The 15,909-nt window shown below is 35.9% G+C and overlaps 2 protein-coding genes across 2 annotated transcripts in view; both read right to left on the bottom strand.

Annotated features, from left to right (window-relative positions):
- The window catches only part of LOC116709594 (bromo adjacent homology domain-containing 1 protein-like), a 28,939-nt gene extending 25,589 nt beyond the window's left edge, over positions 1–3,350 (bottom strand). The window contains exon 1 of the mRNA XM_032548233.1: positions 2,836–3,350. The gene's annotated coding sequence lies outside the window, so the exon portion shown is untranslated. The remainder of the gene's footprint in view (positions 1–2,835) is intronic.
- Positions 3,351–7,444: 4,094 nt separating this feature from the next.
- On the bottom strand, positions 7,445–15,337 carry LOC116709605 (isovaleryl-CoA dehydrogenase, mitochondrial-like). Its single transcript, XM_032548249.1, has 12 exons — positions 15,026–15,337; positions 13,605–13,694; positions 13,405–13,456; positions 12,355–12,524; positions 12,173–12,266; positions 10,231–10,361; positions 10,037–10,133; positions 9,389–9,482; positions 9,031–9,112; positions 8,844–8,948; positions 8,507–8,579; positions 7,445–8,022 (listed from the first exon to the last, which is right to left on the bottom strand). The coding sequence occupies exons 1-12, from the start codon at positions 15,155–15,157 to the stop codon at positions 7,889–7,891; spliced, it is 1,254 nt and encodes a 417-aa protein (XP_032404140.1). The 5' UTR covers positions 15,158–15,337; the 3' UTR covers positions 7,445–7,888.
- Between the last annotated feature and the right edge of the window lie 572 nt (positions 15,338–15,909).

Below are 15,909 nucleotides of genomic sequence, written 5' to 3' on the forward strand. Positions count from 1 at the left end.
GCTTCTCTTAACTGCAAAAATACAAAATCTTACCACGTATTTTTAGACTAGTTTAAAGTGCAATTATATCAGTACACACTGATTTTTGTGTGTGTGGGTGTGTGTGTGTGTGTGTGGTCATTCATGTTACTAAATGACTCAATCACAATAAAACTTCTGGTTTACAACACTAAAGCGACTCGGAAGTGCAGAAGAAGAACAGTGACGTCAAACAGCAGCGCATTATTTGCAGAAGTAATAATGAAAGGAGCCGTTTATGGATCGATTTTAAAGTTATTCAGCAATAGGAACCAACAATATTGTCACAAGATCATAAACTAATAAAAATAAAGCACAACTAACAGCAACAACCTTCTGTAGAGAAGTCTGTTTGGATGTGTAGACGGAAACTGAAGTGGAGAGACCGTGATGTGAGGCGCTGTAGTGACGCAGATTTTTTACTTAATTTAATAATTTTCAGCCATTGTTTACGTTCAGATTTATCATATCTGGCTTCTTCTGGTGCAGAATTATGATCCAATTATGATAAAATGCAGCATTACCATTCAGACTGCAGATGATATGAAATCTCAGATTAAGTATGGAGATATGGAAGTACCAAAAATCTGATTTTTTTAGCAGTTGGAAAGCTTGGAATCAGGCCATTCAGACTGAAATGAAAAAGTTAGATATGGATTTAAAAAGAGGAGAAAACAGATTTTGGTCTCATTTGGCTGCTGTATGAACTAAAAGGAGGCTGCATAAAAATGTCATCCACCATTACGCTGAAAAGACAAAAGTAATTGGTTTTGCTCCAAAAATAAAGGTTGTAGAGCGCTCAATTAGCCTCAATAAAGCTAAAAATAAGAGTATGCAAGAAACAATGCTGTGGTTATAAACTCAGATCTAAAGGAATAAATGGTTTCCTTTTGAAACAGGACACAAAGAATAACTCGGGCTCATCCCTAATGCTGCTGCCAGAGTCCTGACCAACACTAGTGGGTCAGATCAGGTCACAAACACCCATTAAATCGCTGCACTGGCTTCTTGTTTTATCAAAAATATATAACGGATGATATACTGTAGATATTTCACATTTGAGAGTTTTAACCAAACATTGATCATTAACAAAACTTAGTTTCTATGCTTTTCAGTGCTGAAACCTGAGATGTTCAGAAAGTGTTGACTCCTTCAAATAAAGACAATAAAAAACACCAATACTGTTTAGCTTTCCAACAATATTTCTGGTCAAAAAGGTTCCATCAAGCATTGCCACCCAAACAAAACACAATTCAAATCCTAAGCAATTATATGGCCACAAAGCATAAAACTCACAAAAACAACACATGTACAGTTTAGCATCTCTGCTAATTTTACCACGTCAAGCTAACCGCATGAGAAAGGTGGAGGCTAGCCTGCTGACCGACCCACAAAAACTGGAACGATAGGAGCCAAAGAACAGCAGGACAAAAACTCCAAGTCATACAGCATGTTTAAACTTTGCTGTTTTGTGGTGAAGATTCAGAGTCAGACTCTAAATCGAGATCTATTTCAGCTTTTCCACTATGACTCTGCTGTAGTTCCGCAAAGGAATCACAAAAAGCTGCTTGTTTTCATAAAAAATGAGAGGATTTTAGACATTTTAAGTTTTATTTTTGTGTTTTGATGAGTAATATATTCCATATAGGTGTACAATAATAAAAATAACAATAGAAAACTTATGTTGTATGGTCTTATTTGAATTAGAAAAAGAACAAACTAAAAATTAGAACAACAATATGTCTACTCATAGATTTTATGAACAGATTCTCCATTAAGTGTTAATGGTCAAATGCCAAAATGTTTCCACATTGCATGTTTTCTTTTGTTCCTTGGAGAAATAGCTAACATCTCTGCAGACCACACACACCCTGGACACAAACTGTTCAGATTTTTACCTTTGTGTTGGAGCTACAGAGTGAAAACCAGCAGTTACAGAGACAGTTTCTTCCCCCAGGTTGTCTCTCTGATCAACACGATGAACATTACCTGCATAATCTGATACTTAACTGGAAAACTAAATTAAAACAACAACAAAAATCTACCTTTTGTTTTTTCTTTATAACTAAAAATACATGCACACACTGGTATCCTTTAATTTAGAAACCAAAGTCACAATCTGAAACTGAAAAGTGCCATTTAGGAGGGAAATAGTTTAGAAATTAACCAAAACTGCAGGAGATCCATGGATATAAACCACTAAATATTAAAAACACAAAATCTTACCCAGTATTTTGGTCTAGTTTCTACTGTAAATTTCTTAGCACACTTAAAATAAGATAAAACTCATAAGTAAAATAATCTGCCAATAAAACTAGGACTTTTCCATAAACATTAAGGAATTATTGGCTTACAATAAGCTCCCATGTCTTACTTGTAAGATAGTTTTCTTTTATTTCAAGCGTAGCTACTAAAGTATTTGCACCAAAAATACTTTGTAAGATTTTGTGTTTTTGCAGTGAGGTGATTCAACTTGCGTCCGATCCGAATTAAAACGAACCAAATGTACATTTGGATCATTAATATTCTTGGTTTAGACAGACAGAAGCTCTCGGAGTGAACTTGCTGGAGTGGAGTGACATTTTCAGCGATCATGAGCCGGAGGATCAGCCGAGGCTCTGCCCACTGCGGAGGAAACCCTCCGGACCTGTCCGAAAGTTGGACCCGAACTGACAAATACTGACGGATTGTCGTTGTTTATAACAATTCTTATTATTCCAGCTGTCTGGACGCTCGATGGTCGCTCCTGTCCTGCTCGACACTTTCAGTTTTACTGATAAAGAGTTGTTGTTGTTGTTGTTGTTGTTGTTGACTTACCGCTTCGCAGCCCCGGAACACGCAGGAAAAGAGCGGATTGATCCTTTAACAATAAACCCACGATCGGTTCCAGGGGAAGGGGGGACGGAGATGCGTCAGGTGTAAGAGCTCCCCACAAACGAAGGAGGAAAACCGAGCCGAGGGCGACTCATGTTGAGCTGAGCTGAGCTGAAGCAGGCTGTTTTATTCCCTTCACCCGCTCCAAACTCCACGCTGCGAGGAATGGGGGAAAAAATACCAATAAATCCACCCGTGACGCTTCAAGCTGCAGCAGATGAGTTTAGAAAGCAGCCGAGGCCCTGAACGCAGATCCCGCAAACTCCGGCTGACTTTGGCATGTTTTACATAACAGCATCATCCGCTTTTTATGTTGACGCATCACGAAGCGACAACATGGAGCTCCTTAAAGGGCCACGCCGCAGCGCAGAGGCACACGGCCCCCGTCCCCCAGCAGCAGCAGCAGCGGCCCCGCTGGGCTGACAGATGGCTCCTGCACACATTATTACGTCTTTAAGAGCCTTTTATTCTGACACTGGAGGTAAGTGTGACAGCAGAGGCAGCAGGAACCTCTGGAGCGCCCGGGAGGGCTTCAGAAAACTAAACTTTGACTCATCTGGTCATTAAAAAGTTTATTTATTTCAGTAATTTATCTCAAAATGTCACATTTATTGGAAAATGAAAATCCATAATCCAGTTTTTCATAACCTTAGAGCGAGATTTATCACAACATTTTATGGTAAAAGTAGGAATACAAACTATTATTATTTACGTAGCTGTATGGTTGCAGTAATTATGTTTCAACAACTTATTTGTGGATATACTGTATGTATTATATTTTAGATTTACTTATTGCAATTTGTATTGGTGTTACTTATTTTTTTCTCAAGAGGTTATCCCTGAAACAAATAAATACGTATTCCACTAATGTAAAAAAGAATAATAATTTTGCAATTGCAATATTTCCATTAACAAAGAAACACAATTAAAATTAAACAGGTGTTTCATTTTTTAATCAAGTTATTAAAAAATATGCTTCTTTGCCGTCATCCTCCTACCACTTCCTGTTTCGTCTTCTTCGTGGTTTACGCCAGTGGCCCGGTTGTTGATCACGTGACTCCTCTGAAGCATATAAAGTGTTTACATTGCAGTTTTGAAATAAACCAATTTCAATATGGCCAAAACAACAACAACAACAAACAGTGGACAGTTTTAGGTTGTTTTTTTAACAGCCTTCAATAAATTGTTGACACATTTATTGTGTGAACAATGATTTAAAATCTTATCATGTGGAATTTATCAAGATAAATGATAAATAGTCAAGATACAATGAAAAATGGAAATCCAGAAACTCTATTTTTCAGAAAGTCTGAATATTAAATAACACAAATATTGGATGATTTCTCAATATTTTCTCGTAACTTTTATGCCCCAAACAATAATAATGCTGTTTTCTTATGACCTAGAACATATGTTTTAAAAAGTTTGTATTATGTAAATAGTTTTTTATTCTTTTTTTAGTCTCTTCATTGCGATAACAGGTTGCATTGTGATCTGTAGATGTTTATCAAGCAGAGAGGAAACAGGAAGTGACATCAGAACTTAAAACCATTTAAATACCTGTTTAGTCAGAGACAACCGTTCCTACAAAGTGCAACATTTAAAGCAACACTTTGACAATATGAGAGGATCAGTGGTTGAAAATGACAAAGTAAATGATGCAGAAATAAAACCAAAGCCAAAATGAACAAAATCAACTTCTTTTTCTATACAGAAATATATTTTAAAATACGTGAACGGATGATTTTGAAACACAAGAAGCTGCATCCTTGTCATGAGAAGAAAACATGACAATTTAGGAGAGTTTGATGATTTTATAGATTTTTTAGAGGGCTCAGCTGCAACACAACCCCCTCCACACTTATTGAAACCCCTGGTGAAAAGACCCTTAAATCAATAAATCAATATTTGTTTTTGGGTCTAGCTTTAATGTAAACATCTTATTTCATTTGAAATAAGAAAAACTAACTAACAGCAGTAACAAAGTATTCCTTTAGTGATCATTTGTATCAAAGTTTGCATCTGCAGCTTAAAAACACTTCTAACATCAATATGTGAAAATCTCAGCTCTTTCTGATTATTTTTGATTAACAGATCAATAATTTGATAGCAAAAGATTCTTAATAAAAGTTTTTTTTAAACATAATTTGAATCAGGTGAAGCTAAAACTGCAACTTGAGGAGTTAACAGATTTACAGACATTTTTCTTTTCATCTGAAATGTAAATGTTTACATTTTTTGCTTAATTACTGCTCTGAATGTGACGTTTCAGAAAATAGGTTTTTCAAGAATCTCTATGCTCCAGTTAATTAAATTAATTGACGATTATTTTTAAAAAATCAATTAATCTGATTAATTGTTTCAGCCGTAGTTTATACTACAGAAGTCCTGAACAAGAAATTCATGACAGGCAGGAAGTCTAAGGCTGCATTCGCACCGAAAGTGACCCAGTCCAGATTTTTTTGTCTTAATGCGACCTTTATCTGACCTTCTTTTCATGAAGGTCTGAACAAGACATTCTTCCGAATGCGACCCAGGCCACTTGGATATCCGATATGTATCCGATCGTTTCTAATGGGACCTGAATCCTAACGGTCAGGTCCTGAACGTCATCGATACTCGACAAACGTCACTATTCTGCGTCCCGATACGCGCAAGCGGGAAGGAAAACAACAACGGCTGCGGTCGGACATCAACTTCGAAATCATAAGCTATGCTCCACCGTTAGCATCCATGTTTACTTTCGCAAACTCAAAGCGCTTCTTTTCTGATGGCAGTTGGCGAAACAGTGACCAGGCTCTCTATGTGTGACGTTATTGCGCCCTCTACTGCGCATGAGAGACGTTCTCATGTCATTTGCAGTTCACATAGAGGTCGCATATAGTTGTAAGTGTGAACTACCGCGGCAAAAAAAATCCCAATTTGACAAAAAATTTTAAAAAAAATAAAAAATCGGAATTGGGTCACTTCAGGCTGCAGTATAAACGCAGCCCATTATGTCGTGTCTCCATGTTAAAGCTGCTGATGTTACCGTTTGCAGCTTGGAATCGTTTTAAGCTGCATGAAAACACAGCAGAAAAACCATCAATCATTTTAACTCGCTCTGCCAGCTGCAACTTTTCAGTGATTTTACCATCTGAACCTCATTTGTTGGGTTTCCAGCCTGAAACTGAGTTTCCATGTATTATTCAAATGTGCTGGGATGGTTCCACCATTGTCTGGACTGCTGTCTCCTCTCTTGTCTGCAAACAAGAGGCTGAGTGTTCAGCACTCACTGAGGCGTCATGAGCACATTTTTATTAGTTTTTGTTTCCAATGCAGAGAGGCTTCTGCGTTTCAGAGTCAGCCTTTCCTTTAATCAGAACCAAAACTTCACTCTTTCATTTCTGGGGTTAGAATTAAAGATGAAGGCGGGGTTAAACTTTCAGTTTCCGTCACAGAAAACTGAGCGGTGCCAAAAAACAGCTGATGGATAGAAACCACTTTAATGCTTGTTTAAAACTACAGCGTCTTTTAATGTGTTTTATTATTATTACCATTATCGGGTGAATCTCAAGAACAAATATATTTTCCCGTTCCACTCCACCACATTCACTTAGCAGTTATGATTGACTTTTATGTGCGTGTAATTTAGGCTTTAGCCCATAAAACAATCCAGTATCAACACTCAGGTCAAAACGTATTTGGAATCAAATAAAACTTGGTAACTGCATTTTACACTGCAAAAACACTAAATCTTACCGAGTATTTTTGTCTAGTACTTAGTACACTTGAAACAAGATAAAACTAAATTAAAAGTATATTATCAGTAAGATATACAAGTTTGTTTTACATGCATATTTTCTATTAGTTCCACTGGCTGATTATTTCACTTATAACAAGACATTTTCCCTAAATTGTAAGTGAAATAATCTAAATAACATCCAAATGGGAAGAAAATGGTAACAGATTTTTTTATAGCTTATGATTCTTTCCTTTCAAATTTCATTTTAAAAACTATTACTTTGCAAAAACAAACTCTTACCAAGTATTTTCTGGTGCAAATGTCTCAGTACAAACTCAAAACTCCTCAATTAGAGATTATTCTACTCACTAATAAAACAGTGGTTTGGTTAAATAGTAGTTTATCCATCAGATTGAAGATTTTAACCATATGGTGCTACATCTATCAGTCCCTGCAGTTTTTGGTGCTAATGCATAATTGAGAGTTTATTGCAAATTTCCCACAATAGTGACAAACATTGTGTTTATGCAATGCTACCTCCCACCTGCAGGTGGCAGTATGTCTTACTTCTGCTACTCTGCTGCCTCAGACTTAATGTCAAAATTTCACTCTTAGCGTCATATTTAAGCGCAAATATCTTTCCTTACAAAATCAATAATTTTGATTGTTCATAATATCCTGAAGGGACTGATCAATATTATTTAATTTTAAGAGATGCTTATTGACAGCTATTTGTTAATATTTTAACAGTTTGTAAATGAATCAATATTTTCAGGCACAGACATTCATCATCTTAATTTGAATCTGTTTTGCAGCGTTACACAGACAAATGTTAGAAACTTATTGATTTATTGCAAACCTGGTATAGTTCATACACTTCTACATAATGATGACACCTACAATCAAGAAGAGACAAAATCTTCACAGAAAAAAAAGTTAAATATGTTTAACAGTGTTTTGTTTACAGAAAAATATTCAATAACAGAATCAGCTTAGGGAAAACCTTCGATAATCTATTGAAGATGATTTTATCCAAATTGTTTTGAGAAAGAGTTTAAGCTTGAAATGTGGGAATCTGTTCATTACATTATTATCATCTCCCTCCAGCTAACAGGCAGCTAGCATAGCAAAACTTCAAGGCCGCTCGGCGAGGATCAATATGTAATTTGTTCATTTATCAGCTTATCGTCTGAATGGAAACAACAACAACTCATCCAGTAAGGTCCTGGGCGTGAGAAACGATGCAAACAACAAACCGAGCGACTGCTGCGTCTATCTGAACATGGAGTTGAAGGCTCGGCCGATGATGATCCGGCGGACTTCGCTGGTTCCCGCCCCGATTTCGTACAGCTTCGCGTCTCGCAGGAATCTCCCCATCGGATAGTCATTGATGTAGCCGTTCCCGCCTGAGGGAACCAAACCAGACAACTTATTCAGAAAAAACACAAAACACTGCAAAAACACAAACTTACCAAGTAGATTTTAGTGAAAATGTCTTTGTTTTATCTAATTTAAAGTGTACCAACTTAAAAATAACTTTTCAGCAAGATATAGGTGCTTAATTTAATTAAATAATTCCTTAATATTGATGAAAAAATACTTGTTAGACACTAAGATTACTCTGCCTTTAAAATATGGGGGAAAACCCAGGTGACAATGCAAAATATGTGCATCAACACTCCAAAAACAAAATCTTACCACGTATTTTTGGTCTAGTTTTTAGTGCAAATTCCTTATTACCCTTGAAATAAGACAAAATTAACTTACAAGTAACTTTTTAGCAAAATATAGGAGCTTAATTTAAGTAAATAATTCCTTAATATTGATGAAAAAGTAGCTTATAACAGTAGAAAAATGTCCTGCCAATGAAACTAGAACTTTTTCACTCACCTAAACACTGAATGCCATCCAAGGCAACCTGAGTGGCATTCTCGGCGCAGTACAGAATCACTCCAGCACAATCCTGGAAAAAAAGACACAAACCACATTTTTACCACATGTTACAGATTAAATTATGTAAAAACCACAAACTCAGCATCACAGAATGGATTACAGGTTGGTTAACAAGGAGAAAATAAAAATATTCAGGTCTTTAACACGAGAAATAAACAAAAATCTGACTTGAATGCTGAACAGGTTCCTTGTAAGCATATGTTTTAAGTATATGTAGACAGTCAAAAAGATTTTTTAAACAAGAAAACGGATTAAAGAATGCTAAATTTCCGACCTTTGCACTGAAATGCCCTTTGTCACAAGCTCTGGCGACGTTGTAGAGGTACTGCCGACAGGAGCTCAGTCTGGTGTACATGTCGGCCATCTTGCCCTGCATCAGCTGTGGAAAAAGTTTCAATTTTACCAGATTAAGATCTGTTAACTGGCGAGAGCTTTGTTCAAGTGAAAATCAGCAGTCAGACCTGAAAGTGTCCAATCTTCTGCCCAAATGCTTCTCTCACATGTAAGTAGGGGATCGCAGCATCCAGAACGGACTGCATTATGCTGAAAAACAAGATTTAGCACCAACATGTAGCTCCCTTTATGTTTGTTTTTACAACTTCACAGCAGAGTTTCAACAAGATTTAACAGAATCTCTAACAATCACATTTAATTTTAATCTCAAATCCTTAAAATGAGACCAAGATTAATACACAAGCATATCATGCTAGCTTTCTTTTTGCTAACTTCTTCCCTTCACATTGTTCTTTAAATATCTCCTGACTTTTAATGTAGCTATTGTTAGCTTGAAGAATAAAATCTGTTATTTAAGAACCTTACCCAACAGGTCCAGCAGCCAACACCAGCCTCTCCATGTCTAAGCCGCTCATCATCACATAAACTCCTTTATTCAGCGAACCCAGAATGTTCTTCTCTGCCAAACAGGACAAATTCACAGAAAAACAATCAGTCTGAGTACCAACACTGCCAAAACATAAAATATTAAAGTTGTTTAGGTCTAGTTTATAGTGCGAAGACTTAAAATAAGACAAAAGTATCTTACAAGTAGCTCTTTAGCAACATAACAGAGATTATTCCTTAATATTAATGAAAAAGTACTGAGATTATTTCACTTATATCCACATTTTCCCCACATTATAGGTTAAATAATCAGCCAGTGGAACTACAACTTTTTCATCAATATTCAAAAATTGCCTTGCTAAAAATTACTTGTAAATTAGTAGTTTTTGCTCAACTTGTACTATAAACTAGAGAAAAATACTTGGTAAGATTTTGTATTTTTGCAGCATAAACAAACAAATTTGATTGTTTTAACTTAGATTCAAGCTAAACACAGAAACAAATTCAGCCTTTTGGAGAAAAATACCATAAATTCAGTTCAAAATGACTTTTTTTGTAATATGTTATCAATGGTTCAGCCTTACAGTGATTTAAAGGTGAAATAAAATCTTTCAAAACTTTTCATACCTGGGATTTTACAATCTTCAAAGATCAGTTCGCAGGTGCTGGATCCCCTCATTCCCAGTTTGTCGAGTTTCTGCGCAGTGGAAAATCCTGGCATTCCCTTTAGGAGGGGAAAATAAAAACATTTACTGATATTTTCAGGCTATCTTCCATCAGCAGAGCTGACCCACAGACAGGAAAAGAAGAGTCGGATTCACCTTTTCCACAATAAAAGCCGTGATTCCCTTCTGATGCGCCTCCGGGTCGGTCTTGGCGTACACGATGACGACATCGGCATCCGGCCCGTTGGTGATCCAGAACTTGTTGCCGTTTAGAACGTAATAGTCACCTGGAGAAAAACAAAATGCAGAAAGCAGGAAACGCAGAGGATCAAAAACAGAACCGATACCGCCGATGTTTTGTTTAAAACTGCACAGAAAAGAAGAAATAAAAGCAGCTCTGAGTTTTTTTTTACACTTCTGTGAAAACCAAAACATTTAAAGTTTCTGCTTTGATTTCTGACAAACACAAAGAGAACCGATTATATTACTGTCCTCTGCTCAATGCTTCATATTGATCTATAAACTCATTATTCTTTTCCATCGGCTTTCATGAACAGATTCCTTTTTTAAATGGTAAGTTTGGCCTTTTTATGATATATTTCTGATTTTAGCACCGTATATAGACATTTGAAGAATAAATTAAAAAAATAATAAATTACAAAACAAACACCAAAAATAAATCATAGCACACAAAAAAGCCCAGCAATAAGTAGGTGGATAAAAAGCAGATAATTAAAAAATAAACAAACTTTAATCTAATACTAGATCTTTTCCAACAGTTTTTAAAATAAGAATCTTACAACAAATGCAGCTTTTTTAATTTCTATGAAACATAAAATACCAAACAAAGTAATAATTCAGAGCACTTAAATGCATTTCAAATTAATTTTCGTTTAAAATCAATTTCAAGTTTAAACAGTAATAAAAGTGCCATTATATTGATGAGTGTCTGTAAAAAACCAAAATAGTGATAGATAAACTTGTAAAATTTACATGTTAAATTAACACGGTATTGTGATAGAGAGTTAGTTTAAAGTAAAAAAAAAAAACAACTAAAAATTAATAGACACTTTTTTAAAAGAAAATGGTAGAAAAATTAACTTTCGTCATTAATACCGGGACCTGGAAAATGGAAAAAAGTGAATTGTTCTAAACTTTTAGTTTTTCTGTTCATTATTTTTTTTCTCACATTTTCTGTCTTTGTAGAAGACAAAATAGCAAAACCTGTACAAATAACCAGAGGAAAGCAGACATGTTGATTCTAGAACAGTGTGGACCAAATAATTCAAAAAGGAAATTTAACAAGAAGATCTGAGAGATTATTTTGAACAAAAAGGTTCAAATGTAAGAAATTTGTCAGAGGACAAATGACTAACTGTGTTCACAACTTGGCTTCTTTCTCCTGAAAGCTCGTTTCCTTATCAGAGCTCATCAGTGACATGATGAAATCGCATCGACGTAAAAACAGACGCCACAGTTTGGTTTTTAAAATGCCTCCTGCTCAGATTTACAACTCTATAAATGTAGCTGGAAACTTTTTCTAAGTTATTTTTAAAACCTTGACACCAGCGGGAACTTTGTTAATAATCCCTGACTTCCAGTTTCCCAGGGGTTTAAATATGATGCGACACAGAGATTAAAATCATGTTTAAAACAACTAGACTTCTGAAACATACGGAAAAAAATTCTGGAAAAAATAGGGCCAGTGATAAAAACAAAAAAATTCTGACTTTTGATCTCAGAAGATAAAAGTCAGAACTCTGAGAAAAGAACAGAATTGTGAAATAAAAGTGAGAATTTGGAGGGGGAAAAAAATTCAAAATTCAGACAAGAAAAAAAATCTGAATGAATTTAATACTTTTTAAAGATGTGCAGATGCGCATCTTTAAAACTAAAAGAACAAATAGAAGCCATACAAGAGTTTTCTGAGAACCGTTTCTGTAGAAAATTGGAAAGGAAAGTGAAGACAATGAAAAAAACAATTAAAAAATAACAGTGTTCTCCATACTTGCCAAGAAGATGTCAATTAGTTTAACTTTGTTATGCTTTCACATAAATTTCATTTCTAACTTTTGCATTTATAACTACTTTATACTACCTTTCTTAACAGCTTTGAGTTTCATGGAGACGACGTCGGATCCAGCGTTAGGTTCGCTCATGGCCAGCGCTCCAACGTGTTCACCTGTCAGCAACTACCAAAAACAAAATAAGATAGAAAAAAAAAATCTACTTCATGCTTTAAAATGCTAATTTTCCTATTTCACACAGTGCAGTCCTGACCTTTGGCATGTACTTCTCCTTCTGCTTCGGGTTGGCGTGACGCACCATCTGGTTGACACAGAGATTGGAGTGGGCGCCATAACTGAGAGCGATGGCTGCCGACACCCGAGACATTTCCTCCATGACGATGACGTGGTCCAGGTAGCCCAGTCCCGTTCCCCCGTCTTCCACTGGCCGGAGAAAACGCAGGGCGAAGGTAAGAGAGGTCAAGATAAAGATTAAAACTAACACACGGTGATGGGGAACGTATTGTTGATTCTATGTTGCATTGTGTTTCTGTGTTTGATATGATGTAAAGCACTTTGAAATGAATTGCTGCTGAAATGTGCTATACAAATAAAATTTGATTGATTGATTGATTGATTTGCTCCCTGACAGATTTATTCAGTCACACTTAAATGTTTCAGATTGAGGAATTAATTTGCAAATAATGGTTTATTAGATTAAATGTAGTACCAATTGATTAAAAAAGTCCAATTACTCTTTTAGTGTTTAGTTTGGCTGCCATCCAGCAGAGGGCGCCACTTGCCATTCCTAAGCAGAGTTGATACAGAAACAAACATGGCGGGGATGTGCCAGAACGGTCCAAACAGAGTTAGGTTTGACTTATTTCAAGTTTACTGAGGTATTTGCACAAGAAATTAGACCAAAAATATGACAGGTAAGATTTTGTGTTTTTGAAGTGTATATTTTATGCTGTTCAACACTGGAACAAGAGCTAATAAAAAAGTTCCACTAGATGTGAGACAGTCTTTGTGTTTTTTTGTGGTTGTGATCTTTTAAATCTAGCATAGAGGCCATCTTTTCCTTAATTTAATCATGAACTTTGACCTTAAATAAGACAAGGGAGGCCTTCGGAGCTTTAGATGTTGGTCTGGATTATTCTGTATATTGGAGTAATGTTGGTAGGTTGGCCAAATCTGAAAAGTTTCATCACTGTTCCATGTTTTCTCCATTGAAATGAAAATACTTACACAGCACTGCATGGTTCAAGCAAGAAAATGTAACTGTAAAAAACAAACAAATAACACTTTTGTTTCATAGTTATACCTGGAGCAGTAATGCCCAGCAGTCCCATCTCCCCCATTGCTTTCCAGTAATCCTGGTTTAAAAACAACAACATTCCTCTCATTACCCAGAGTTAATTTTTACTGGATGTATCCTCAATAAACATACAAATGGTTTGGTATTAACCATGTTTAATTAAACACTAATGCATGAGTAATATATAAGGAAATCATTCAACTCACCCGCATTCCTGGGAACTCATTTTTCTTGTCAATCTCATCAGCATAAGGTGCAAGTTTCTCTGCACAGAATTTACGAACTGTGTGCCTAAGCTGTGGGAAAAAAAACAACAACAAAATAAAAATCAGAGATGCATAATATTAATATCGTCAACATAATATCTACTTGGACAAAATTTTTGGTAGACCATTATAATAAAAATGTTCTGAAAAGTCTAAACTTCTCACTCCTTTTCGAAAGGGTACTGTAGCTAAAATGATTGGTTCTCGTGTTGTAAAACATTATTTTTGTGTATGTATTTAAATGTATATATGTACAGATATGGACAATAAATCAATAATATGCATCACATAACACGTGATCAATATGAATAGTTATATCTGATAGAAAATTCAATAAATTCTCTGAATTCAACCCAACAACCTGCTGGGTAACAGTTTTAAGTTTGAGTGTTCTTTACAAAATTCAAGATTATTGGTATTTGAGAGAATGAACTTGCATTATTATTCCATTATCAACATATTACTTGAAAATGTTCTCCAAACAACAACATGACAGATTCCGTCATAACTTCAAGGACACCAAACCTGATGGTTTAAGCTTCCTGATTAAAGACAAAATGCGTCTGCATTCCAGAGGACAATAATCGATTAAAAGTGACCCGAAGAAGGAACTGGGATGAACTGGAGAAAGGCTCATGGGTGGTTTCATCTGGTGGATGCAGCCCAATGCAACAGATGATGTGGTGGAGAGGCAACAGGACACAATACATTGTTTTTTATACAAGAAGCATGTTCTGAAAAACACGTCAGATCCATATTATAACTTCTAGTACCTAACAGGATCCAATGGACCCAATAGAGTCAGCAAAGAGGAAATTAACCCACTAACAACCAGGTGGTCATAATGTTATGCTGGTACTAAATTACGAGGAAGAACCTTTTATCCAATCAAATAGCCTCCATGAGACCCGCCTCCTCTTCTATTTGTCGGTTCTTATATAAAATATCAGTGAAACTGCTGCAGAAAGCTGAACAGTAACATACTAATAATTTATGAATCTGATAGTTTACAAACCTTTACTGTCGCAGTAAATCAGCTTTAAATCAAAACGTTTAGCCATAGAAAACTGATTGTTGCAGGAATTTTGTGTTTTTATGTTTACGGAAGTGTTTAGACATAACTTACCGGAATCAATAAACATTAATATTTATGTATTCCCTGCCAGTTAGCTAATGTTATGTCATGACGCCATGTCAGTTACGACCTTTCACCGACATCTTCTGAGTGGAAAACATCTCTCAAGTTTGGTGCGCAATGCAGTCAGTTCCCACATGATTATTGTTGATTTTTTTCTTTTTAACGGTTGTTGCTCCTGTCTGCACCCCGAGTTAACCTGTGACCCTAGCAGCAGCTAGCTAACCTGTATCTGCTCCTCCGTGAGTCCGTTCACCACGTCATCCACCTGGATAGCAGCACCGGAACATCCCCTCCGCGCCGCAGTGGGGACGGATAACCTGGAGCCGAGGCGGAGAGCGTTTCTGACCGCAAACATGACGCTGCTGGCGGGAGAAAACAAAAAGCTGGGCTTCAGATGTGTTGGTGGGACTGTCCTTTTATCCCAGGACAAAGAAGAGGTCTCACTCCGATATTAATTCGGCGGAAAGACGAGGTCTCACTCTGACAGAATTCCACAGTACCGTTAGCGTCGAAGCATCCACCATTTTGTGTGTGGCAAGCTCCCAGTGAAACCAACAAATTTGCTTGGAAGCTTTATTTTTCAATGAAAGAAAGTTTACGATCAACTAATATTAATCAATTTTCTTTTGCATGAATGAGATATATTAATTTTAGTATTCAAAATGACTGAAAGTTTTTTAGATAATGCATTTAAAAATGATAAAACACATGAGATAAAAAATTGGAAATTGTGTCGAATTAAAGTATTATTTTGAGTTTAATAACAGGACCCTGATTAATATATCAATGTTAATCATTGGTATTAACATTGATATGCTAACTATGCTTGTAGTTAGCATTATAGTATGCTATGAGATTTTTTTTTAAAAAACACTCAAAAATGTGTAGACATAGCATAATCAGAATAATCAATATACAATTTGTAACATACTAAAATCTAGTTATTGTCCATAAGAAGTGCTTAATTTGCTGTAAAACCTATGAAAATGCTACAGTTCATAATACAAATATGACATGTCATATGCCACTAACAACATGGCGGTGATATTGACGTACAACTTAGACCACGTGTTTTGACGTGTACTCTTTTTCTTCTATGAATTTTCG

The sequence above is a fragment of the Xiphophorus hellerii genome, chromosome 19, assembly GCF_003331165.1.
Source record: "Xiphophorus hellerii strain 12219 chromosome 19, Xiphophorus_hellerii-4.1, whole genome shotgun sequence".
NCBI classification, from domain to species: domain Eukaryota; kingdom Metazoa; phylum Chordata; class Actinopteri; order Cyprinodontiformes; family Poeciliidae; genus Xiphophorus; species Xiphophorus hellerii.